The sequence below is a fragment of the Amphiprion ocellaris genome, chromosome 15 (genome assembly GCF_022539595.1).
Source record: "Amphiprion ocellaris isolate individual 3 ecotype Okinawa chromosome 15, ASM2253959v1, whole genome shotgun sequence".
NCBI lineage: Eukaryota > Metazoa > Chordata > Actinopteri > Pomacentridae > Amphiprion > Amphiprion ocellaris.
In genome coordinates, this window is record NC_072780.1 from 107,789 (window position 1) to 128,919 (window position 21,131).

The 21,131-nt window shown below is 37.6% G+C and overlaps 1 protein-coding gene across 3 annotated transcripts in view; it reads left to right on the plus strand.

Annotated features, from left to right (window-relative positions):
• The window catches only part of ehmt2 (euchromatic histone-lysine N-methyltransferase 2), a 30,628-nt gene that overhangs the window by 2,751 nt on the left and 6,746 nt on the right, over positions 1-21,131 (plus strand). For 2 of the 3 annotated variants that reach the window (XM_023271252.3, XM_023271253.3), the window contains exons 2-19: positions 4-64; positions 194-337; positions 1,485-1,741; positions 1,847-1,913; positions 2,573-2,655; positions 2,764-2,892; positions 3,017-3,088; positions 5,275-5,395; positions 7,777-7,857; positions 8,626-8,762; positions 12,297-12,440; positions 13,744-14,066; positions 15,211-15,444; positions 16,608-16,690; positions 16,878-16,984; positions 18,205-18,327; positions 18,410-18,511; positions 19,204-19,308. In XM_023271252.3, coding sequence (XP_023127020.1) covers positions 4-64; positions 194-337; positions 1,485-1,741; positions 1,847-1,913; positions 2,573-2,655; positions 2,764-2,892; positions 3,017-3,088; positions 5,275-5,395; positions 7,777-7,857; positions 8,626-8,762; positions 12,297-12,440; positions 13,744-14,066; positions 15,211-15,444; positions 16,608-16,690; positions 16,878-16,984; positions 18,205-18,327; positions 18,410-18,511; positions 19,204-19,308 — 2,373 coding nt within the window. The remainder of the gene's footprint in view (positions 1-3; positions 65-193; positions 338-1,484; positions 1,742-1,846; positions 1,914-2,572; positions 2,656-2,763; positions 2,893-3,016; positions 3,089-5,274; positions 5,396-7,776; positions 7,858-8,625; positions 8,763-12,296; positions 12,441-13,743; positions 14,067-15,210; positions 15,445-16,607; positions 16,691-16,877; positions 16,985-18,204; positions 18,328-18,409; positions 18,512-19,203; positions 19,309-21,131) is intronic. The other variant, XM_023271254.3, reaches the window with a different exon arrangement.

Genomic DNA, 21,131 nt, shown 5'->3' on the forward strand with positions numbered 1-21,131 from the left:
CAGGAGCGTTCTGAAAAAGATGACTCAAAAGAGTCGTTAGTTGGACCAAGTCAAGAAAAGAAAGGTAAGCTTGTTTGTTTAAATCTTGGAAAATTGTGCGTTTCAGGTGCTAAATTTAACAATTATTGTGTGATTTATATTTTCACTTCCTATGAGTATTTCTTGTGAAAGCTGAACTCTGAATGTTCCTCAGATCATGCAGCGTCCACCGTGTCTGCTGCTGCTGCTGAATACACAGAGCCTGTAGGAACGCCGTCGACGTCGTTGTCTCAGCAGCCTGGACAGGATGGAGAGAAAAAGTCTTCTGCCTCGTCCACACCGAACAAAACCGCTGCAGGTGGGATTCTTACCCAGTCAGCTTTCATTCTCTCTATGGTTGAGTGGCTTCATGTAATCTGATTTAAAATGTTATAAGAGAATGGGCTTCTTTGACCCTGTTGTGTAAAATCAGCAATCCGATATTATCGGCCCGATATTGGCATAAAAATTTAATATTGGTCAATATTGTTATCGTTTTTTTGCTTATCATGAAAACCACTAAAATAATGCCTGGATTTCGCCAGTGTTTACTGGTGTTTGAGACAATTTTTTTAAAAAAAGACGAGATATGGCATTTTTTTCCGTAACTTAAGTTTATGTAGTTTTCTTATTTTGTACAGACAATGTTTACATTTGGAAAGCCTTGTTGCATCTGAGAATGTATCCAATGGGCCATCACAATAAAATTTGGAAGTGTTAATTCCACCACAGGAGATATGTGATGTTACCTAACGTTAGTTAAATAGCCCACATATATCGGTATCAGTTGATATCGGAATCAAAAATTGAGAGTTGGACAATATCGGCATATGGGTTATTGGCAAAAAAGCCAATATTAGACATCCCTAATAAAATATGAATGATTATTGGAAAATCGGAGTCTTAGCTAGAAGATACTTAAAGGTTTAGTAAGGTAATATGTCACTTAAATCATTTAGTTTAATTTAGAACAATTAGAAATGAGATCGTGACTGAGTGGTAAGGTGACACGTGGATAACAAGACAAGTAGTAAAAGGATTACTCAAATCAGTGGCATTTTGTTGGTTATTTTTCAGTATTTTCTTCAAAGGTTGCTTTATTTTAAAAGGACTTGGATGGAATTTATTAATCCACCAAGGGAAATTCTGTTGTTAGAGCAGCTGGATATTCAACAAGGGGAAAAACAACAAGACAACACAGAATATTAGGGCCAGGTTTAACCTGAAAATCACATAAGATGAAATAAAATAAGATTAGAATGCAGAAAATATAATATAGACAGAAAAAAAGTAGCAAAATATACAAGTGTTACAGAATGTGCAAATGAGAGTTTGCTTAGATAGCCATGTTTTTTGTAAGAAATTGGACATTTCTTTTCACTAAATTAGTACTAAATCCCAGTAAGTTCTTTCATTTGCTTCCATTTTTCCTTTCTCTGTAATTCCTTTTATCTCTCTGTTCACAGGACACTCAGCGAAGTCGCTCTCATCAGCGTCCTCCTCTGCGTTGTCTTCCTCTCCTTCCACGTCTTCAACGTTGTCTCCTGGCCGCGCAAAGATGAGCGTCTCTGGGCCCGGCAGCAGTAAATCTGTCCTGCCTCCTGCACCTTCATCCTCCTCTTCCTCCTCTGCTACGGCTTCTTCTTTTTCTCCGTCTGTTTCCCCAGCGACGCCCAAAATTCACCGAGCCCGCAAGACCATGAGCAGGCCGCCGCCGGCACAGGTTAGGGAGGAGTTAAATCAAATCTGTACCCGTGTTTTGATTTTTATGCCTGCATTTGGTCATTATCTTTTGGTTTTCTTGACTTATTTACATCTTATTCCACAGATGAGTCACGTTGAGGCTCCTATTGCTTCAGGATCCTCCACCTTCCTGTCCTCTGACTCTGAAACAGGTTTGTAGGAAACTCACAAATGTTTGCTTGTGTGAATTAGTCGAACTGAGTAAGTATGTTTTGTTTAACCCTCCTGTTGTCTTCATTTATGGGCACCAAAAAAATCTTGTTTCTTTGTCTGAAAAAAATCCAAAAATTCAGCAAAAAAAATTCCCCAAAATTTCAGAAAATTTGCAAAACCTTCTGGAAGAAAATTCCAATAATTCCTTAAAAGTTTCCCTTAAAAGTTTTATTTTTAAAAAATCCCCCAAATTTGGCAAGAAAATTCTTGTAAATATTTTTTAAAAAATGAGTAAAAATCTTCCAAAAAATCCTAAAAATATCTAAAGTGATTCCATATATATCAGTAAAACTTCTAATATTTTCTTTAAGAACATTCATATAAAAATCAACCAAAATCCAGTGAAATTCACTAGATTTTGGTTGATTTTTATGTGAATGGTCTTAAGAAACTTTTTTAACATTTCTTTTTTTCCACCAAAAAATGTTCAAAGATTTGCCAAAAATGTTGAAAATGTGGACATCAGAAGTTTCACTGTGAAAATGTTTTTTTTCCCCACATTTTTAAACTTTAAAATGGGTCATTTTTGACCCGCAGGACGACACAAGGGTTAATTTAATTCTGTCGTGTTTTTTCTGCTCTGTCATGTCTCCAAAAGCTGCAAAAAGGAAGAAACTGGGCCACCTATCAGACGGCACACCTGAGAAGTCCGAAAACGTTCCAGACAACGCTCAGAATGTGGTGAGATAATCCTCCTGCAGGGATTTAATTTACAGTAAAGTTTCAGCTCTTATTGTGGTCTCTTGTTAATCTTGTCACTTTTCTTTTTTGGTTTCTTTTAAAACTCAGGATGGAAAATTGTTCCATAAAAAGGCGGAGCCTGTTGCCAAAACCTCGTCACTGAAGAGCAACAGCTTTGTGGGGGAAGCAGACGAGAAAATTCCCTTTTCTAGTCCATCCACGCGAGATTCAGACAAGGTGCGATGCTTTGATTTGCTCTTTGTGCCTTAAAAGTGATGGGATGCTGTTGAACACATTGGTACGACATGTGTTTGTTGAGATCATTCTGTTCTGTTTCTGTTAAATTTCTTTGTTTTTAAAGTTTGAAACTGGTGGAGGAGAAGGAAGGCAGAGAGCTAAAGACTTAGAGGGGTCACTTAACATGTCAGATCATGTGAGTGATTCTACTTATCTTATTGGCCTTATCATTTATTTATTTCCAGTTATAACCACAGTTCATCTGGTAACACTTCACCCAACTAGTCTGTTAGCAGCTGTTGTTTCATCCGTTACTTCAGGACTTCCAGAACTGTAATCCAGAACTAACAACTTCTCCACCCCGACCTTCCCATTCCTCCTCTTTTCTAACTACAGTACGTTATGTAGTGTCATGTCTTCTGTCATTAATTGTCTGTTGATATTTAAATAGGTAGTGAACAAACAGTGCAGCCGGATCTCTTCCCTAGACAGACGTGTTTTTGTCATTGACGGCGTTGTCATGGAGACGTTAACCGCTGGAGAGATTGTTGTGTGTTGTTGCTGCCAAGGCCGCGCATTAACGTTCCACCAGAGGATTTGGTATCGGCTCTTAGTGTTCAGATACAGAATGTTTCTTTTCTAGAGCACAGTTTGTCCAGTCGGTGTTTGGAGTCCCACTGATGCAGCTGATTTCAGTCAAATAGTTTCTCCACTTAGACTCTGATGCATTTTGACTGTCTATGACTGGATTAAACATGAAAATATGTTGCTAAAAAGTTATAAGTGAGTTGATTAGATCTTTTTCTGTTATCAAAAATCATTTCAGACCTTAAAAAAAAGCAGATGGGTCAATATATAATTGAGGGACTTTTGAAGTCCATGGGATTTATCTTGCATACATTTACAGTAAATAAACTAATGTTTTTCATGTTGATTATGATCATGTCTTTACAAATTCCATAGTTATAAATAAAAAATGACTGGATATCGCTAAAATCTCAACTAAATAACCATCCTGATTTAATAACAACCACCTTCTAATGAGCTAAACAATAATAAAATGAGCTGATTCAGAAATAGTTTGGATTGTGTTCTTTTTATTAAGTTGAGATATTCCATCCATCCATTATCTATACACCGCTTAATCCTCACTAGGGTCGCGGGGGGGGTGCTGGAGCCTATCCCAGCTGACTCAGGTGAAGGCAGGGGACACCCTAGACAGGTCGCCAGTCTGTCGCAGGGCTACATACAAAGACAAACAAGCACTCTCACATTCACACCTACGGGCAATTTAGAATAATCAATTAACCTCAGCATATTTTTGGACTGTGGGAGGAAGCCGGAGTACCCGGAGAGAACCCACGCATGCACAGGGAGAACATTCAAACTCCATGCAGAAAGATCCCGGGAAAGCCGGGACGCGAACCAGGGACCTTCTTGCTACAAGGCGAAAGTGCTAACCACTACGCCACTGTGCAGCCCAAGTTGAGATATTCATGACAGATATTTCTTTTTTGGCAATATGTCAAATTTTTTATGGAAAATAACAAATTAAATCACTTTCCACTAAGTTCCCCATTACAAGAACACCTCTCCAGGAAGTGTGTTTATTCCAGATCACATGACCTGCTCATTTTGTTTCTCTGTGGTTACTTTTCAGTCTGTTTTGTGGTCATTTTGTGCCTTTTTGTGGCCATTTTCAGTCTATTTGTGATAATGTTTCTTTCCATTTTCAAACTGAAAGGCATGTCTGTGTTGTTTTTGATTGTGGTTTCATCCTTCATTTTTCATTTAGAACATCAATAATAGCTAGCAGTGTAGTTCAGAAGAGCTGTGGAGTCATCATCATCCTGCATTTTCCTTTATTGTGTCCACCTGTTGGCACTCAGTGGTCATAACAGGAACTAATCTTATGAGACTTACATAGCCAGCCGATAAACTGTGTCAGGACAAGAGAGAAGTCAAAAATATTTAAATTCATAATGGTTCATTTAAGCAACCTTCTGTAGCTCAAAGTAATGGTCAAAAAGCTCTAACTGGCTCATATTTACCTACTTGGATGATGAACAAACGATGTACAATTCTGCGTTTAAAGTTGCTCTTTTAGAAAAAAAAGTTGTGTCAACATTTAAGTTAGTTTTTAAGGCCTGAAAAATGAAGAAAGTGTATTGCACTTTGTTGGTTTTGTTGCTGCGTTATTGCTACGAAATGCAGAATAATGTGGCAGGAATGTGTTTAATGTGGTGCATGTGCATCCTTGTAAAACTTTTCTCCCTAAGGAGAGGTTGAAAACTCCAGAACAGATCTTTAATCACCTCAAAAATCCCTTGTTTCTGCACATTTTTAGATGCATGTATATATAATTTGGTCTTCTTCCTGCAGAGTTTGGAGTCAGAAATGCAGAGAGCCGTCCACAGTCGAAACGAGAGCGAGGAGTCTTCATGGCCGCCGTCGGATCAGGACAAAGAGAGAAACGCAGCAGATGTGGTGGAAACGGTGGGAGGTCAGTGATTTTCCATTGGGTTTTTTTGAAACCACACTTGTCCGCTGATGGTTCACGACACTGAATCTGGTTAGATGTAGTGTGGATTTGTTTACTAAAAGACAAAAGACAAAAAAACTCAAACATATCCACAATTAGATTGTTAAAGAGAAGCAATCAGAGGACGGATACTAGAGTATTTCCAAAGTGGTGACTGTAGATCTGCCAAAAGCATCCTGCCGTTAAAAACGTGTAAGAAAGGTGGTCTGATGGAGAACACAAGCAGAAGGTTTGAGGAAGATTCAGAGTTTGAGAGCTGAGAATTTGTAGAAATTGGTCATCCTGAACTGATGCAGTCTTATAAAGAAGGCCGGGGATAAAATGCAGCGTCCAGATGTGCTAAGCTGTAATTACTGCAAAGTTATCTCTGCTAAATACTGATTTGAAGGAAGTAAATACTCATGCACTGGAGGTCCGGGAAACGGCGTCATTGTGGTGAAAACAAAACCACATGTCGGTCTGTCAAACTGCCCTCCGTCAACAAACTCAGTCTACTTCTAACTGCTTTTACAACTGCATACAAATTTAAGTTAAATATCGTGTGGCAATCACACCTGGCATTTGGTGAGTACAAAAGCACAAATAAGATAAGATAATCCTTTATTGCTCCCCATGCCAGGGAAAATTTACATCTCTACATCAGCAATAAATATATGTATAATAACAATAATATGTACAAGGATGAAAAATGAATAAATACAATATTACCACACTGTAGAGAACAGCAATAACAAGTGGCTTGTAGAATAAATGTAAAAGTGCAAGATTACAAATTAGTACAAATTTTATAGCTCCGCCAAGGAACGCGGTGGAGTTACGTGACAATCTGCATACGTTTGTCTGTCTGTCCATCTGTTAGCAACATTACTCAAAAACAGACCAACGGATTTGGATGAAATGTTCAGGGAAGGTCAGAAATGACACAAGATTTTGGCAGTGATGTGGCTTATAGTCTGGATCCACAGATTTGTTAAAGATTTCTGTATCATTGTGAGATAGCGGCACGGCCTCACTGTAACCATGACAACAAGTGATCGCTACATGATTGTGATCCTACTACAAATCTACCGCTGAGGACTTATTGAGACTTATTCGTCGGAAATCATGCGACTGAGCAGCCTTGGTGGAGAACTGCACTCTGAGTACTTTTCTTGTCGTGGTTTGAGATGATGCTCATGATATGATATAGTCCAGTTTATGTTAAAATCAGCCAGTGATGCTGATGTTGTAAAGTCTTACAGCAGATGGAATGAAGGACCTGTGATAGCGCTCTTTCTTGCAGGGTGGATGTCTCAGTCTGCTGCTGAAGGAGCTGCTTAAAGACCCCACAGTGTCATGCAGTGGGTGAGAGGGATTGTCCATGATGGATGTGAGCTTTGCCAACATCCTCCTCTCACCCACCTCCTCTATGGAGTCCAGGGAACAGTCCAGGACAGAACCTCCTCCTGACCTTCTGTTTAGTCTCTTTCTGTCCCTTTCAGTGCTCCCTGCTCCCCAGCAGACCACTGCATAGAAGACAGCAGACACTACCACAGAGTCATAGAATGTCCTGAGCAGAGTCCTGCACACTCCAAAGGACCTCAGTCTCCTCAACAGGTGGAGACGACTTTGGTCCTTCTTGTACAGGACCTCTGTATTGTGTGTCCAGTCCAGTTTATTGTTGAGGTGAACACCCAGGTAATTACAGGTGTCCACCATTTCAGTGTCCAGTGTTTAGGTGACATTTTACAGAATACAGACTGTTAAGTATAAGGCCTGTTGCAAACATGACCAGAATAAATGCTTTCTAGAATATTGCACAGAAACTGGTAACACTGCAGTCATATTAAATCACCCTGTGTGAATGTAAAAGCAGGTAAAGTGAAGTTTGGTTTAAGGACTAACTGTGAAGCTTTATTCAAGACAGTGTCAAGATGTTTGCTTCACTAAACCAGGTGTTTCTCCAGGGGCTGCCGTCCCTGTTGGGCTGGTTGACAGCTTTCAGACATCCTCGCCTGGAGATGCTTTGCACGATTGAAGCTTCAACAAAGAAATCTTTTCCTCCTGCATGTTCTGACATTCAGTATGCTGCTTCACAACTTAACAGGTTTACGAGTACGACAATGTTGAATTTCTTGCACTTCTGATTTGTTTTCACCCCAGTGAGTGACCTAGATATACATACTTCCATCCTGAAGTATTTTTTTCTGTTGATCAGTGAAAACAGACCTTATTAAATGACTTTAGTGTTGTAAACCATAAAAAGCAGTATGAAACGAGTGAATTGCTTCTATTGGTGTTGTATGGAATCACTGTTTTCCAGCTCATTTTTCTGACTTTGTGTTGTGGTTTGTGTCCAACAGGACAGCCTGCAGAATACACGGAGGTTCCTTTGGGTGCTTTGGACATCGCTGCTGCTGACAGTCTGACACTTTCTCCTCATGGTGGGTTGAAGATGGTTGCCAAGTGTCGCTGTAATCTGTGGATTACTTTTAGTAGAAACTGTTGATTTAAAGCGGTGGAACCATTAATTGGCCAACAGAAATAATTAGTTTTGATGATGAATTTATCATTTCAATTCAGAAATCCCCAAACTGACCAACTTCAGTTTCTCAAATGTGAAAATTTGTGTTTTTTTTTCTTTTTTGTAAGTAACAGTGAGCTAATTGTATTAGGACGTTTAACTGATTTGAAGATGATTAGTAGAAAAACCGGTGATTAATTTAATTGCTAATCAATAATTGCAGTTTTAGTGATAGGAATGATAACAAACCACATGATTAATATCTTGATTCACACCTTTTCTGCAGAATTGGTATGAATTAGATTTTCTCATTATTTTCCAAATTCATTACCTGGTTGTTCTAAAAGATGCCAGACAAAAGTGGAAAAATTAATTTTCTAATTTTTGCCTTCTTCATTGTTCCAGAACACCAAAGTTCAATTGAATTTATAATCAGAAATTGCAGAAAAATACAACAGGGATGTTTGCCATTTTAAATGAAAAAATTACTTAAGTGTTTAATTGCAATCAGAGCAAACTGCAGATTGATATTCTTTCATTTAAGTCATCAGTTGATCATTTCAGCTGTAATATGAATAAAACACATTCAGGGTTGTCGGCCTTCAGGTGGATAAAGTCTTTTCTTTGTCTCCTGTAATGTTAAATGTTGATAAACTAGTTTAATGACTAATGAACCGTCCCTGTGCAGAAGGCAGCGATGCCGGAGACACTGAGCGTCTGGAGGAGCTTCCTCTGTGCAGCTGCAGGATGGAGGCTCCTCGGGTGGACAGCAGCAGCCAGAGAACCAGCCGCCAGTGCATGGCCACGGAGAGCATCAACGGAGAGGTTGGTCTGACTTCATCATTTGTAATTCTGATGGGTGTTTAGATCAGTGTGGGATGAAGTGTTATCTCTGTGGGGTTAATAGAATAACTGATCACAGTCAGAGCTTCAGGATCAAGGGTGACTCTGATGTACTTTGATGAGATACTGATGGCACCGTGTTGTCAACTCACAGAGGAAATATGAAGGCAATGTCAATTAGAACATCCTCTCCTCATGTTTTACCACTTGAGAACAGAGGATTCAAAGCAGAGATGTGAGGAGAGACGAGTCGAGGCAACAGACATTTAACAAAAGCAAACAAACACACTGTTGGATCAGCTGGAAATTCTGTCAGGACAGAGTACTTCATCATAATATTGCTCCTTAAACTTTGACCGACTTGCTCATATATTTGTTGCAGTCTATAGCAGGGGTGTCCAACATGTGGCCTGCAGGCCAAAAGCGGTCCTCCAGAGGGTCCAATCCGGTCCTCAAAGTGTAAAAATTACAGAGAAGACATGAACTGCAGATTGTAAATTAGTAAAACTATAAATTTAAAATAATTTCTTGACCATGACAAGTTCTTTGGATCAGAAAGTAAAATACTAGATTGTTCATTGTTCTTTTGTTATTTTGTGTCTCATTTTTGTAATATTTTGTCTTGTTTTTTTTGTTTTTTTGTCTGACTTTTGTCGTTTGTTTCATGTTTTTGTTGTTTTGTTTCTCGTTTGTCATTTTGTTTTGTGTCTCACTTGTGTCGTTTGTCTACTTTTTTGTTGTTTTTTTCTTGCTTTTGCCATTTTTTCTCGTTTGTCCCTTTTTTGTGTCGCTTTCTAACTTTTTTATCAATTTTTTTGTGTCTTTTATTTGTTTTGTGTCGTTTGTCTCATTTATTGTCATTTTGTCTCATTTTTGTCATTTTGTGTCTCATTTTTATATGTTGTCTTGTTTTTGTTTTTTGTCCAACTTTTGTCATTTGTCTCATGCTTTTGTCGTTTTGTTTCTTTTTTTGTTGTTTTGTCTTTCCTTTTTGTCTCGCTTGTGTTTTTTGTCTCTTTTTTGTCATTTTGTATCTCGTTTTTGTCATTTTGTGTCTCATTTTTATAATTTTTTGTCTTGTTTTTTTATCCAACTTTTGTCATTTGTCTCACACTTTTGTCGTTTTGTTTCTTGTTTTTGTCATTTTGTGTTTCCTTTTTGTCTCGCTTGTGTTTTTTGTCTCTTTTTGCCATTTTGAGTTTCGCTTTATCATTGTTTTGTGTATTGTTTGTGTCATTTTGCATTTTTTTTCTCGCTTGTGTTGTTTGTCTATTTTTTTGACGTTTTGTTTCTCGCTTTTGTCATTTTTTTGTCTTTTGTCGTTTGTCCATTTTTTTGTCGCCTTGTAACTTTTTTGTCTAATTTTTTGTCTCTTTTTGTTTTGTTTCGTGACATTTGTCAATTTTTTTGTCATTTTGTGTCTCTTTTTTATGATATTTTGTCTTGTTTTTTTGTCCAACTTTTGTCATTTGTTTCACGCTTTTGTCGTTTTGTTTCTCGGTTTTGTAATTTTGTGTTTCGCTTTATTCATTGTTTTGTTTGTTGTTTGTGTTGTTTTGTGTAAATTTTCTCTCGCTTGTGTCGTTTGTCCATTTTTTTGTCGCTTTGTAGCTTTTTTGTCTAATTTTTTGTCTCTTTTTGTGTCTTGTTTTCATTATTTTGTCTCATTTTTGCAATATTTTGTCATGTTTTTGTTGTTCTTTGACTTCTTTTTGTCTGACTTTTGTCGTTTTGATCATAAAGTAAAATGCTACATCGTTCAGTTCCAGATAGCTGTGACTAAATGTTGTGTTCCTTTGTAGACACTCTGTGATCTGGAAGTTGTAATGTGGAAATGATAAACTGAGGCTGAATGTTGTTGAAATTTAACTTATTCAGACATTTCAGGTTTTTCATCAGGTTTTGTGAGAAGATAGTTCATTCAATGTGAACTTTTTTGCACTCAAACAACTTGGAAAATTAGGAATTTTGGTTATTTGTAGGTTATTATGCTGTGATTTTACTGGTCCGGATCACTGGAGATCAAATTGAGCTGAATGTGGAACCTGAAGCTTGTTTATAGTTCAACAGACACTGTGAAGTAACTGTACTGAGGACTGAGGCATGTTGGCTCACGTTCTGCAAAATGCAACTGAATGTAGGAGGAAATTCTTGTATTTCTGGTTCACGTTTTTGACATACTAGGAAATATTTCAGGCATCCTACATAGTTTGGGTCCTGGAACACACCCAGAAATGTGTCATTCTTGCCTTTAAAGCCGACATTTTCAAGCAGCCGCAATTAAATATGGCCTGGTTCAGCAGTGGCCTCAAAGAACAACAACTTGACAACTTACATGACAACTTACATGTTTCTTCTGTCGGCAGCAGCAGTAGTTTTGAATATTTTTGTGTGACACTGAATGGAGCATGCAGGAGGTGCAGCAGTTCTGTTACGTAACAAGCGAGTCCATGAACTTGTAATGGCCAAGTGTCAATTTATCAAAAGATAACCTATTATTTTAATCTATCCATCAATTTTCTGCCACTTCTCTGATCCCAGGTCACATATTGCTAAGATATATACTGTTCTGTACAGCTGTGATATGTAGACAAAGAGTCATTAAATTAATGTACTTTAAAAAAAATTATTGTTTTCCTTATTGTTTTTTTTTGACATTTTTGGCTGCAACTTGTTAAAAAAATATTAAATATCACCATTTGTGAGATAAAACATCTTAAACAGTCTTTAATTTGATGAACTCTGCAGGAATCTTGTATTCGTTTTCATTCAGTTTTAATGAGTGATTATTTTCATTATCAGTTCATCTACCAATCGTATTTGCTCTGTAGTATTTCAACTTTTCAGAACCCATGTGACGTGCCTCATTTTGTCCAATCAACACCCCAAAACAGTTCAATAATAGGCTGAAACAAACAGACAATACATGCAGTTTAGAAACCATTTTACAACAAAATAAATCAGCAAAATAGTTGCAGTTTCTTTGGTTTGGTTAAACAATTGGTTGTTGTCTGGATTTTAGATGAAGAAAACATGTTAAAGATCTGATATAAAACCACTTTTTCAACAAGTGAATCTAGTTCTCATTTGTCCCCTGAATGTGTGTTTCAGGTTTCAGCTTAAAATACTGCACATTTAATTTCACCATGTCTGGTTTTTGGCTTTTTATCCAAACTTTTCAGTGTTTGTAGCTTTAAATCCGGCTAAGCAGACAGAGTTCAGAGGAGGAGGCTGAAAACCTGAACAACTCATTCAGAGACGCCTTTCTGATCTATACAGAAAGGAAAGAAACATGGGAATGGTCTTTTTTCATATTTTATGGATCTTTAAACACTGAAAACACTGGGTCACATATTACTAAGAAATAAAAAGAAAGAAAAATTGTTTTTCTTTTTGGTTCTTCCACATTTTTTGGCTGCAACTTGTTTAAAACAGTGTTAAATATCACTGCTTGTGAGATTAAACATCTTAAACAGTTCTTAATTTGGTGAACTCTGTATTTATTTTTCTCTCCAGCTTCGGGCTTGCACCAACCGGACCCCTAAAGGTGAAACCATGCGTCCGTCCAGTCGGGTTCCCCTCATGATTCTCTGTGACGTCCATCGATCACACATGGTCAAACACCACTGCTGTCCTGGTTGTGGATACTTCTGCATAGCGGTAAATGTTTAAACCACCTGCTGTCACTTAATGTCTGTTTATTGAGGTTCCCCGTCATTTTTCCTCCATGATTACGGCCTTTACAACAGAAATGAGACCTATTATTCACTGGAAAAAAATGCTCCTCTCAAAACAAGAAAAAAAACTTATAGCAAGGAGCTTTTACCTTGAAATAAGTGAAAAAAATCTGCCAATAGTGGAAGTGAAAAATGGCTTGGTAAGATTTCTTGAAATAAGATATGATATTTAGAATACTGAGATCTTAAAATTAGCTTGGAAAACTTATTTTAAGCTCTATTTTACCAGGATTGTCAAGCCTAGGTGTCTTAAAATAAGCCAGACATACTAAAAAAAATAAAATAAATAAAAAATTCACTCAAAAATAGATTTTTGCTTTCATGTAACCTCCTAATTTGAGATGTATTAACCCTTCGACTGTCTTCATTTACGGGCACCAAAAATATTGTTTCCTTGTCTGAAAAAAATCTGCAAAAAAATCCACCAAATTTCAGAAAATTTGCAAAAACTTCATGAAGAAAATTCCAATGATTCCTTATAAGTTTTATTATAAAAAAAAATCCCCCAAATTTGGCAAGAAAATTCTTGTAAATATTTTCCAAAAAAATGAGTAAAAATCTTCCAAAAAAATCCTAAAAATATCTAAAGTGATTACATATATATCAGTAAAACTTCTAATGTTTTATTTAAGAACATTCAAAAAAAAATCAACCAAAATCCAGCAAAATGTGCTGGATTTTGGTTGATTTTTATGTGAATGTTCTTAAGGAACATTTTTAACATTTCTTTTTTTCTACTAAAAAATGTTCAAAGATTTCCCAAAAATGTTGAAAATGTGGACATCAGAAGTTTCACTGTGAAAATATTTTTTTCCCCTCATTTTCAAACTTTAAAATGGGTCAATTTTGATCTGCAGGACGACACGAGGGTTAAAATTATTTTGAGTTTTCTTGTAAAATTCAACTCAAAACAAGATAATTTCAAGATTGATTGACTTAACAAGATATTTAAGATGCATTGTCTTAAAACAAGTCCCTCCATCGGCTGAAATGTCTCTTGTTAAGTGAATTTATCTTAAATCAAGTGGGATGAGACATTCTGACTAAAAATAAGACAGATAGACTTGGTAAGATTTTGAGTTTTTGCAGCGTTTCTTTAGTGGTAATTTTCTCCTACCTTCTTCTTTCTCTTGGTTGATGTTGTACTTTATTCTTCTACCTGCCTACGTCGGAGGCTTCTTTCTCCTCTTTAATGTCCTGTTTCTCACTTCATCTTCCTCTTTCAGGGCACGTTTCTTGAGTGCTGTCCGGACCAACGCATCGCTCACCGTTTCCACCGGGGTTGTGTGACCGTTTTGGGCGGTGGTCGCAGCAGAGCGAACGGCGGCGGTCTGCTTTTCTGCCCTCACTGCGGCGAAGACGCCTCTGAGGCCCAGGAGGTCACCATCGCCTCCTTCAGCTCAGCCACGGCATCTGCAACCACCGTGGTCACCATGTCGGCCTCCTCCACCACCACCCCGTCTCTGCCGCCGTCTGTCCCCATGGCGCCCTCCTTCACTGCCTCCACCGGGGGCATGAAGGACGGGAAGATGCCCGAGAGACCTGTGAGGTAAACTTAGATGATATTTCACACTGGAAAAAATGTTCCTCTCAAAACAAGAAAAAAAAACTTATTTCAAGGAACTTTTACCTTGAAATAAGTGAAAAAATTTGCCAGTAGAACAAGTGAAAATGGTTGGTAAGATTTCTGGAAATAAGATACGATATTTAGAATATTGAGATCTTAAAATTAGCTGGGAAAACTTATTTTAAGCTATATTTTACCAGGATTGTCAAGCTTAGGTGTCTTAAAATAAGCCAGATATGCTAATAAATAGAAATTTGTCACTCAAAAATAGATTTTTACTTTCATGTAACCTCCTAATTTGAGACGTATTAAACATATTTTGAGTTTTCTTGTATAATACAACTCAAAACAAGATAATTTCAAGATTGTTTGACTTAAGATATTTAAGATGCAGTGTCTTAACCCTAATGTCGTCCTGCGGGTCAAAATTTACCCGTTTTAAAGTTTGAAAATGTGGAGAAAAAAAAATTTTCACAGTGAAACTACTGATGTCACATTTTCAACAATTTTGGGAAATCTTTGAACATTTTTTGGTGAAAAAAATGTTAAAAATGTTTCTTAAGAACGTTCACAAAAAATTCTACCAAAATCCAGCAAATTTTACTGGATTTTGGTTGATTTTTATGTGAATGCTCTTAAAGAAAATATTAGAAGTTTTACTGATATATATGGAATCACTTTAGATATTTTTAGGATTTTTTGGAAGATTTTTACTCATTTTTTGAAAATATTTACAAGAATTTTCTTGCCAAATTTGGGGGATTTTTTAAAAATAAAACTTTGAAGGGAAACTTTTAAGGAATTATTGGAATTTTCTTCCTGAAGGTTTTTCAAATTTTCAGAAATTTGGGGAATTTTTTGCTGAATTTTTGCATTTTTTTCAGACATGGAAACAATATTTTTTGGTGCCTGTAAATGAGGACAACAGGAGGGTTAAAACAAGTCCCTCCATCTGCTGAAATGTCTCTTGTTAAGTGAATTTATCTTAAATCAAGTGGGATGAGACATTTTGACTAAAAATAAGACAAATGGACTCGGTAAGATTTTGAGTTTTTGCGGTGTAGAGAATTATCGGTTGATTTAAAGTCTGAAATTGATTTATTTATGCGTATTTTTCCCTCCTCAGCGCTCGGATGCGTAGCCACGGTTTGGTGAAGCTGACCGTGGAGCAGCAGCAGCCTCCTCAGCCGGTAGCTACAGCAGCGACAGCCGCCGCCGTTCCCCCAGCAGAGGAGGGAGTGGACAGCGTGGGGCCGTCGCTCTGCATGCCAAACGGGAAACCCATCAGTCCCAGTGCACTTCCACCTGGTCCCAGCAGGGCGGCGCTGCAGAAAGCCATCCTCACACAGGACACAGAAAGGTTACACTTTATTGATCCCCAGAGGGAAATTCTGTTGTTACAGCAGCTGGATATTCAACAACAAGACAATTCAGAATATTAGGGTCAGGTATAAAGTGAAGGTAAAATAAAATAAAATAAAATAGAATAAATAAGATAAGAATATGGAAAATATAATATAGAAAGAACAAAATTAACAAAATATACAAGAATATTCAAGAGTGATACAGAAATGTGCAAATGAGAATGTGTTAGAGCCTGGATTTAGACTTTCAGCAACAAAAGAAATGACAGAATCAAATCCAATTTATTACCAGACATGCTGCAACAACATTACAGTCGTGAACAAAAGTTTACATCCACTTGTAAAGACCACGTGAGTGAGTGAGTTTCCGCTGATTCCTATAACACTCGATTTTCTGTGATGGAATCATTGAAGCACATTTGTCTTTGTCACAGAAAATAATCCCGCATTTTTGTTCTTTCATGGATTTATTATCAGTCTTCTGGAAATATGACCAAATCTGCTGGGTTAGAAATATACATACGGCAGCTTGAATCAGTTATTGAAGGTTTGGTGATGCAGAAAGCTGCATTCATCAGATTTTCTTTGTAGCAAGATCTCTTAGCTTCTTGTGACTGTATGTGCAAATCAGGATAGGATCAAACTAGTAAAATTAATTTCTAAAACTAAATAAAATAGAATGAAAGACAGGAAAAACAGAATAGCAAGTTGTAAGATGATATAGAAAACGTGTACATCTTGAGGATTGTCTTTAAAATATAAATGGGGAAGGAACATTTGATTAAAAGTGAACTAGATGCAATAAATAAAGTATTTCCTAAACCTTTTATGCAATGTTGAAATTTCAGCTTTCGAGTCTCATTTGCTTCCTAAGTAAAGATTTCCCTCATCTGGCAGCTCAGATTTAAAAATATCCCGTTCACAGCAGCTAATTCACAAAAAAAAATCCGTTCAGAGCATCTCCACCATCTTTAGAAATCTGTTAAACTAAATGAGTCTGAAGCCACAACTAAATTACACGTTGCAGTAATTGCAAGCAAAAATATTTCCGTCTTTGTTTGTTCAAGCTCCTCCAAGAGAAGTTAAACGGCTCTCTGTGGAAAACAGGATCTCAGGCCACTTCAGACCGAATTGGTAATTACTGTTTTTGATTCACCAGGAGGAAGAAGCTGAGGTTCCACCCTCGCCAGCTCTACCCCGCTGCCAAGCAAGGAGAGGTGCAGAGAGTTCTGCTCATGCTCAGTGAGTGACTTTAATGCAAATTTAAACCAAAATCAATCTTGTTCTGTTTGTAAAATGAGTTGTTGTGATGATGGAGCTTATTGTTCGGTCACTGTTTGGGTTTGATTTCGCTCATTTGCGTGGTTTTTGCAGATGGATTGGTATAAATCTGAATTCTGTATTAAGTCTGAATGTGTGTGTGTCGCAGTGGAGGGAATAGATCCGACATATCAGCCTGACTCACAGAATAGACGCTCTGCTCTTCATGCTGCGGCTCAGAGAGGTCTGCTGGAGGTCTGCTACATGCTGGTGCAGGTGAGGCTTTTACAGCCTGGTGAGTGAAGGCATGAATGAATGAATGCATGAATGCATGAATTAATGTTTTTTGGACATGTGAGGAAAAAAGGCAACAAAAACTAATTAAAATATTAAAAACAACAAGAAAACAATACAAGAAAAACATTCAGAGATCTACATAGCATACAAGAAATTTGGGTTCAGCTGTTGGTGTCACCCCAGGAGTAAGGAAAGAGAAGCATAAAATAACTGTAAAAGGAGAAAATAGTAGTAATGTAAATAAATAAAATTGCAAAAGTATATACAGATATTTGCACATATGAAAAGAATACATAAACACCAACGTAATTAAACATTGATCGACATATCTGAGTAAAAACGTAGCATTAGGAGGAGTAGTTATGCTCTCCAATGTGGATTATTGAACAATCTTAATCCATTTAAATTTAAACATTTTTTTACAGACAGTAGACAGACAAGATACAAACACATACATTAACAAGTGTATTAAGAACAGCAACAGTTGAGAGGATCGGAGCTCAGTACTGGAATCTATAAGTTAATAATGTTGTTTTTATAGACCATAAATCAGAAACAAACCGGCTTATCACCTCTTGTCGCATTTTTCCCAGCGAGCATCCTGTTTATCCTTTTTGAGCCTTAACCCTCTTGTCGTCCTGCGGGTCCAATTGACCTGGTTTAAAGTTCGAAAATGTGGAAAAATATACATATTTTCACAGTGAAACTTCTGACGTCCACATTTTCAACATTTTTGGGAAATCTTTCAACATTTCTTGGTGGAAAAAAAGAAATGTTAAAAATGCTTCTTAAGAACATATCAGAAGTTTTACTGATATATATGGAATCACTTTAGATATTTTTAGGATTTTTTTGGAAGATTTTTACAAACTTTTGGAAAATGTTTACAAGAATTTTCTTTCCAAATTTGGGGTATTTTTTTAAAATAAAATTTTTAAGGGAAACTTTTAAGGAATTATTGGAATTTTCTTTTTGAAGTTTGTGCAAATTTTCAGAAATTTTTGGATTTTTTTCAGACAAGGAAACAATATTTTTTGGTGCCCGTAAATGAGGACAACAGGAAGGTTAAACTGAAAGTCACGCGTTCCATATGTGGATGTTTGTGATTCTTGCTGCCCGCTGGTTGATAGTAGGAGGTTCCCCACAGAGCCGTCGTCTTGTTCTAGATTTAAAGACCATCTCTGATTGCACACCGACAGGCTGGTGCTCAGGTGGACGCCCAGGACAAAGACATGAGGACTCCTCTGCTGGAAGCCATCATCAACAATCACATAGAGGTGGCTCGCTACCTGATCCAGAACGGAGCCTGCGTCTATCACATCGTGAGTATCTCTACAGAAAAACCTCCAATAATCTAATGTGGTTTGGTTGATTTCACTTGATGTTGTTGATGTTGCTGGTCAGGAGGAGGATGGATACACCGGCCTCCACCACGCAGCCAAGCTGGGAAACCTGGAAATCGTTGGCATGCTTCTGGAGACGGGGCAGGTTGATGTGAACGCACAGGTAAAGAAAACATGTCAGTTTCTTCCTGTTAGATGAAAGTTACACTCTATCTGTCTATCTATCTATCTATCTATCTATCTATCTATCTATCTATCTATCTATCTATCTATCTATCTATCTCTCTATCTATCTCTCTATCTATCTATCTATCTATCTATCTATCTATCTATCTATCTATCTATCTATCTATCTATCTATCTATCTATCTATCTATCTATCTATCTATCTATCTATCTATCTATCTATCTATCGTCTCTCTATATTCTATCTCTACTAAATACTGATTTAAAGGATGTGATTATGATGCAGTCACTTTGTTCACATTTAATATTTTTAATTAATTGACATTACTTAGTAAAAATTATTTTCCACTTGGACAGGAAAGAGTCTTTTGTTGGAAATTCTTGTCAAAATAAAAGAGGAAAACTTCCCAAGGGGCTGAATACTTTTTCTAGGCATTTTAAGTGTGATTTTCTGTGCAGCTTGCAGAATCACAGGCTTCAATGGAAAGATTTTTCTTGTCCAACTGTCTAATGAATGATTTTGTTGCACGATTGGGATATTTCAAACAAAAATTATATTTATTCATACTGAAGTTACATAATTCAACAATCCAGCACCACATGCATCTGTCTGAAGAAGAACAGTTGGACAGTGTAGTCTAATCCAGTTGTTGTGTTGTTTCTCTTCAGGACAGCGGTGGCTGGACGCCAATCATCTGGGCTGCAGAGCACAAGCATGTCGATGTGATTAAATCTCTGCTGAACAGAGGAGCTGATGTCAGCATCAACGATAAGGTAACTAGTTAAAAAGTGAAAAATTACGTAGACAGAGCTTAAGCAGACCGGCTAATATCTGCGAACAGAGCTGCACTGAGAGACCTGGACTTCTTTTGTAGGTGTAAATATATTCAGTCTCTGAGTTGCTATTTCATTTTCACTGAGTTACTGTGTCCTCAGAGGTCTAGATCTGTGTGGTAATGACCTTCTCACTCCCATTTAAGTGGGAAAACAACACCAGAACTGTAACTGCTCTACTGCTGCAGTAGGGCTGGGCGATAAATCGATTTTATCGATTAATTCGAGTTTGTACTTAATGTCGATTTGTTTTAATGAAAATCGATTTTCTCATCAACATCCACCACCAACGCCTTCCCGCTGGGCTCCCGTAGTTCAGAGTGCGCCCCCCTCCCCCCACGCTTGATACACAAACAACATGGCGGCGAGCGGTGCAGATCTAAAAGTCCACTAGATGCTATTTTCCCGCACGGCAACGCACCACATCTGAAAATCACAAGGACGGCGGGCGGTCACTAGCGAACCACAACATGGTCACATGACAGCACTGACCAACAGCAGGCCGCTACGTGGTCACGTGACCGAGCTTTCAGCTGGACAGTCCTGCAGACAAGTCGGATAAACACAGCGGCTAAACTTTCCCTTTTATTTCAAAAACACGTCAGCGAAAAGTATTTCTGAAAGCATTTGAAGTGAGAAATAATCTGTGCAGCAGCTGAATCTGTCCTTGTTTTAGGTCACCGACGCCTAGTTTTGACGTTTGAGGACAGTTTCACGATGCATGGAATCTCCGCACCTGCATCCAATTTGCATAAAGTAGAACAGTGGTTCTCAACCTGGGGTCCGCTTTGTCTGCTCTGAGGCTGTGATGTTATATAAAATAGATTTTTACATTCTGGATAAAATCAGAGTAACAGACTCGCTGTGTCATCACAAGTCTACTTATAAAACATTTTAAAAACATTTATTTGGTCTTTCTTCAGGTTGGCTCTAGTTCATCCCGATTCATTAGTTTGTGTTACAGTTAGAAAATTACTGACGGAAACGGTGTCTGAAAAACGCAAAACCGCTGCAAACAGCGAAGAGACACAAATATTCAACAAATTTACTGCAGCCAGCAACTGACTCCTGCTGCTCATACTACAACTCTTGGTTTAATATTAAATATTTTTTCTCATAATTGTAAGGAATTTTTTAGTTTAAAAAAAATTAAAAATCAATAACTTAACTCTTATGCATTGTAGTGTCAACAAATTTACTGCAGCCATAAACTCTCTCCTCCCCGTCATAGTACAACTCTTGAACTCTTGGTTTGATATAAAATATTTTTTTGTAATTTTAGGAAATTTTCTATTAGTAATACAATTCAATAACTTCCCTCTTATGTTTTGTAGTGTACTTATGTGGTGGTGGTGGTGGTTGTGGTGGTGGTGGGTGGGGCGCTGGGGCTGGGTGCAGCTTATAGGAGGGGCTCCAAGCCACACAGGTTGGGAACCACTGAAGTAGAAGTCAGTCTACTTTATGCAAATGAACTGCAGCCCTCTCCAGGTAAACACACCGGATCACAGCAGGAAATGCACCGCAACCGGACCAGCATGCCACATGCAGCGCATTTCCAGCTTTCCAACTTTGCAGAACCCATGTGACATCTTAAAATGCCTTGTTTTGTCCAGTCAGCAGCCCAAAACACAGTTCACCATTATAGGCTGAAACAAACAGACAATACATGCAGTTTAGAAACCATTTGACAACCAAATCAATCATCAAAATAGTTGCAGTTCCTTTGAATTGGTTCAACAATTGGTTGTTTCAATGCGGTTTTC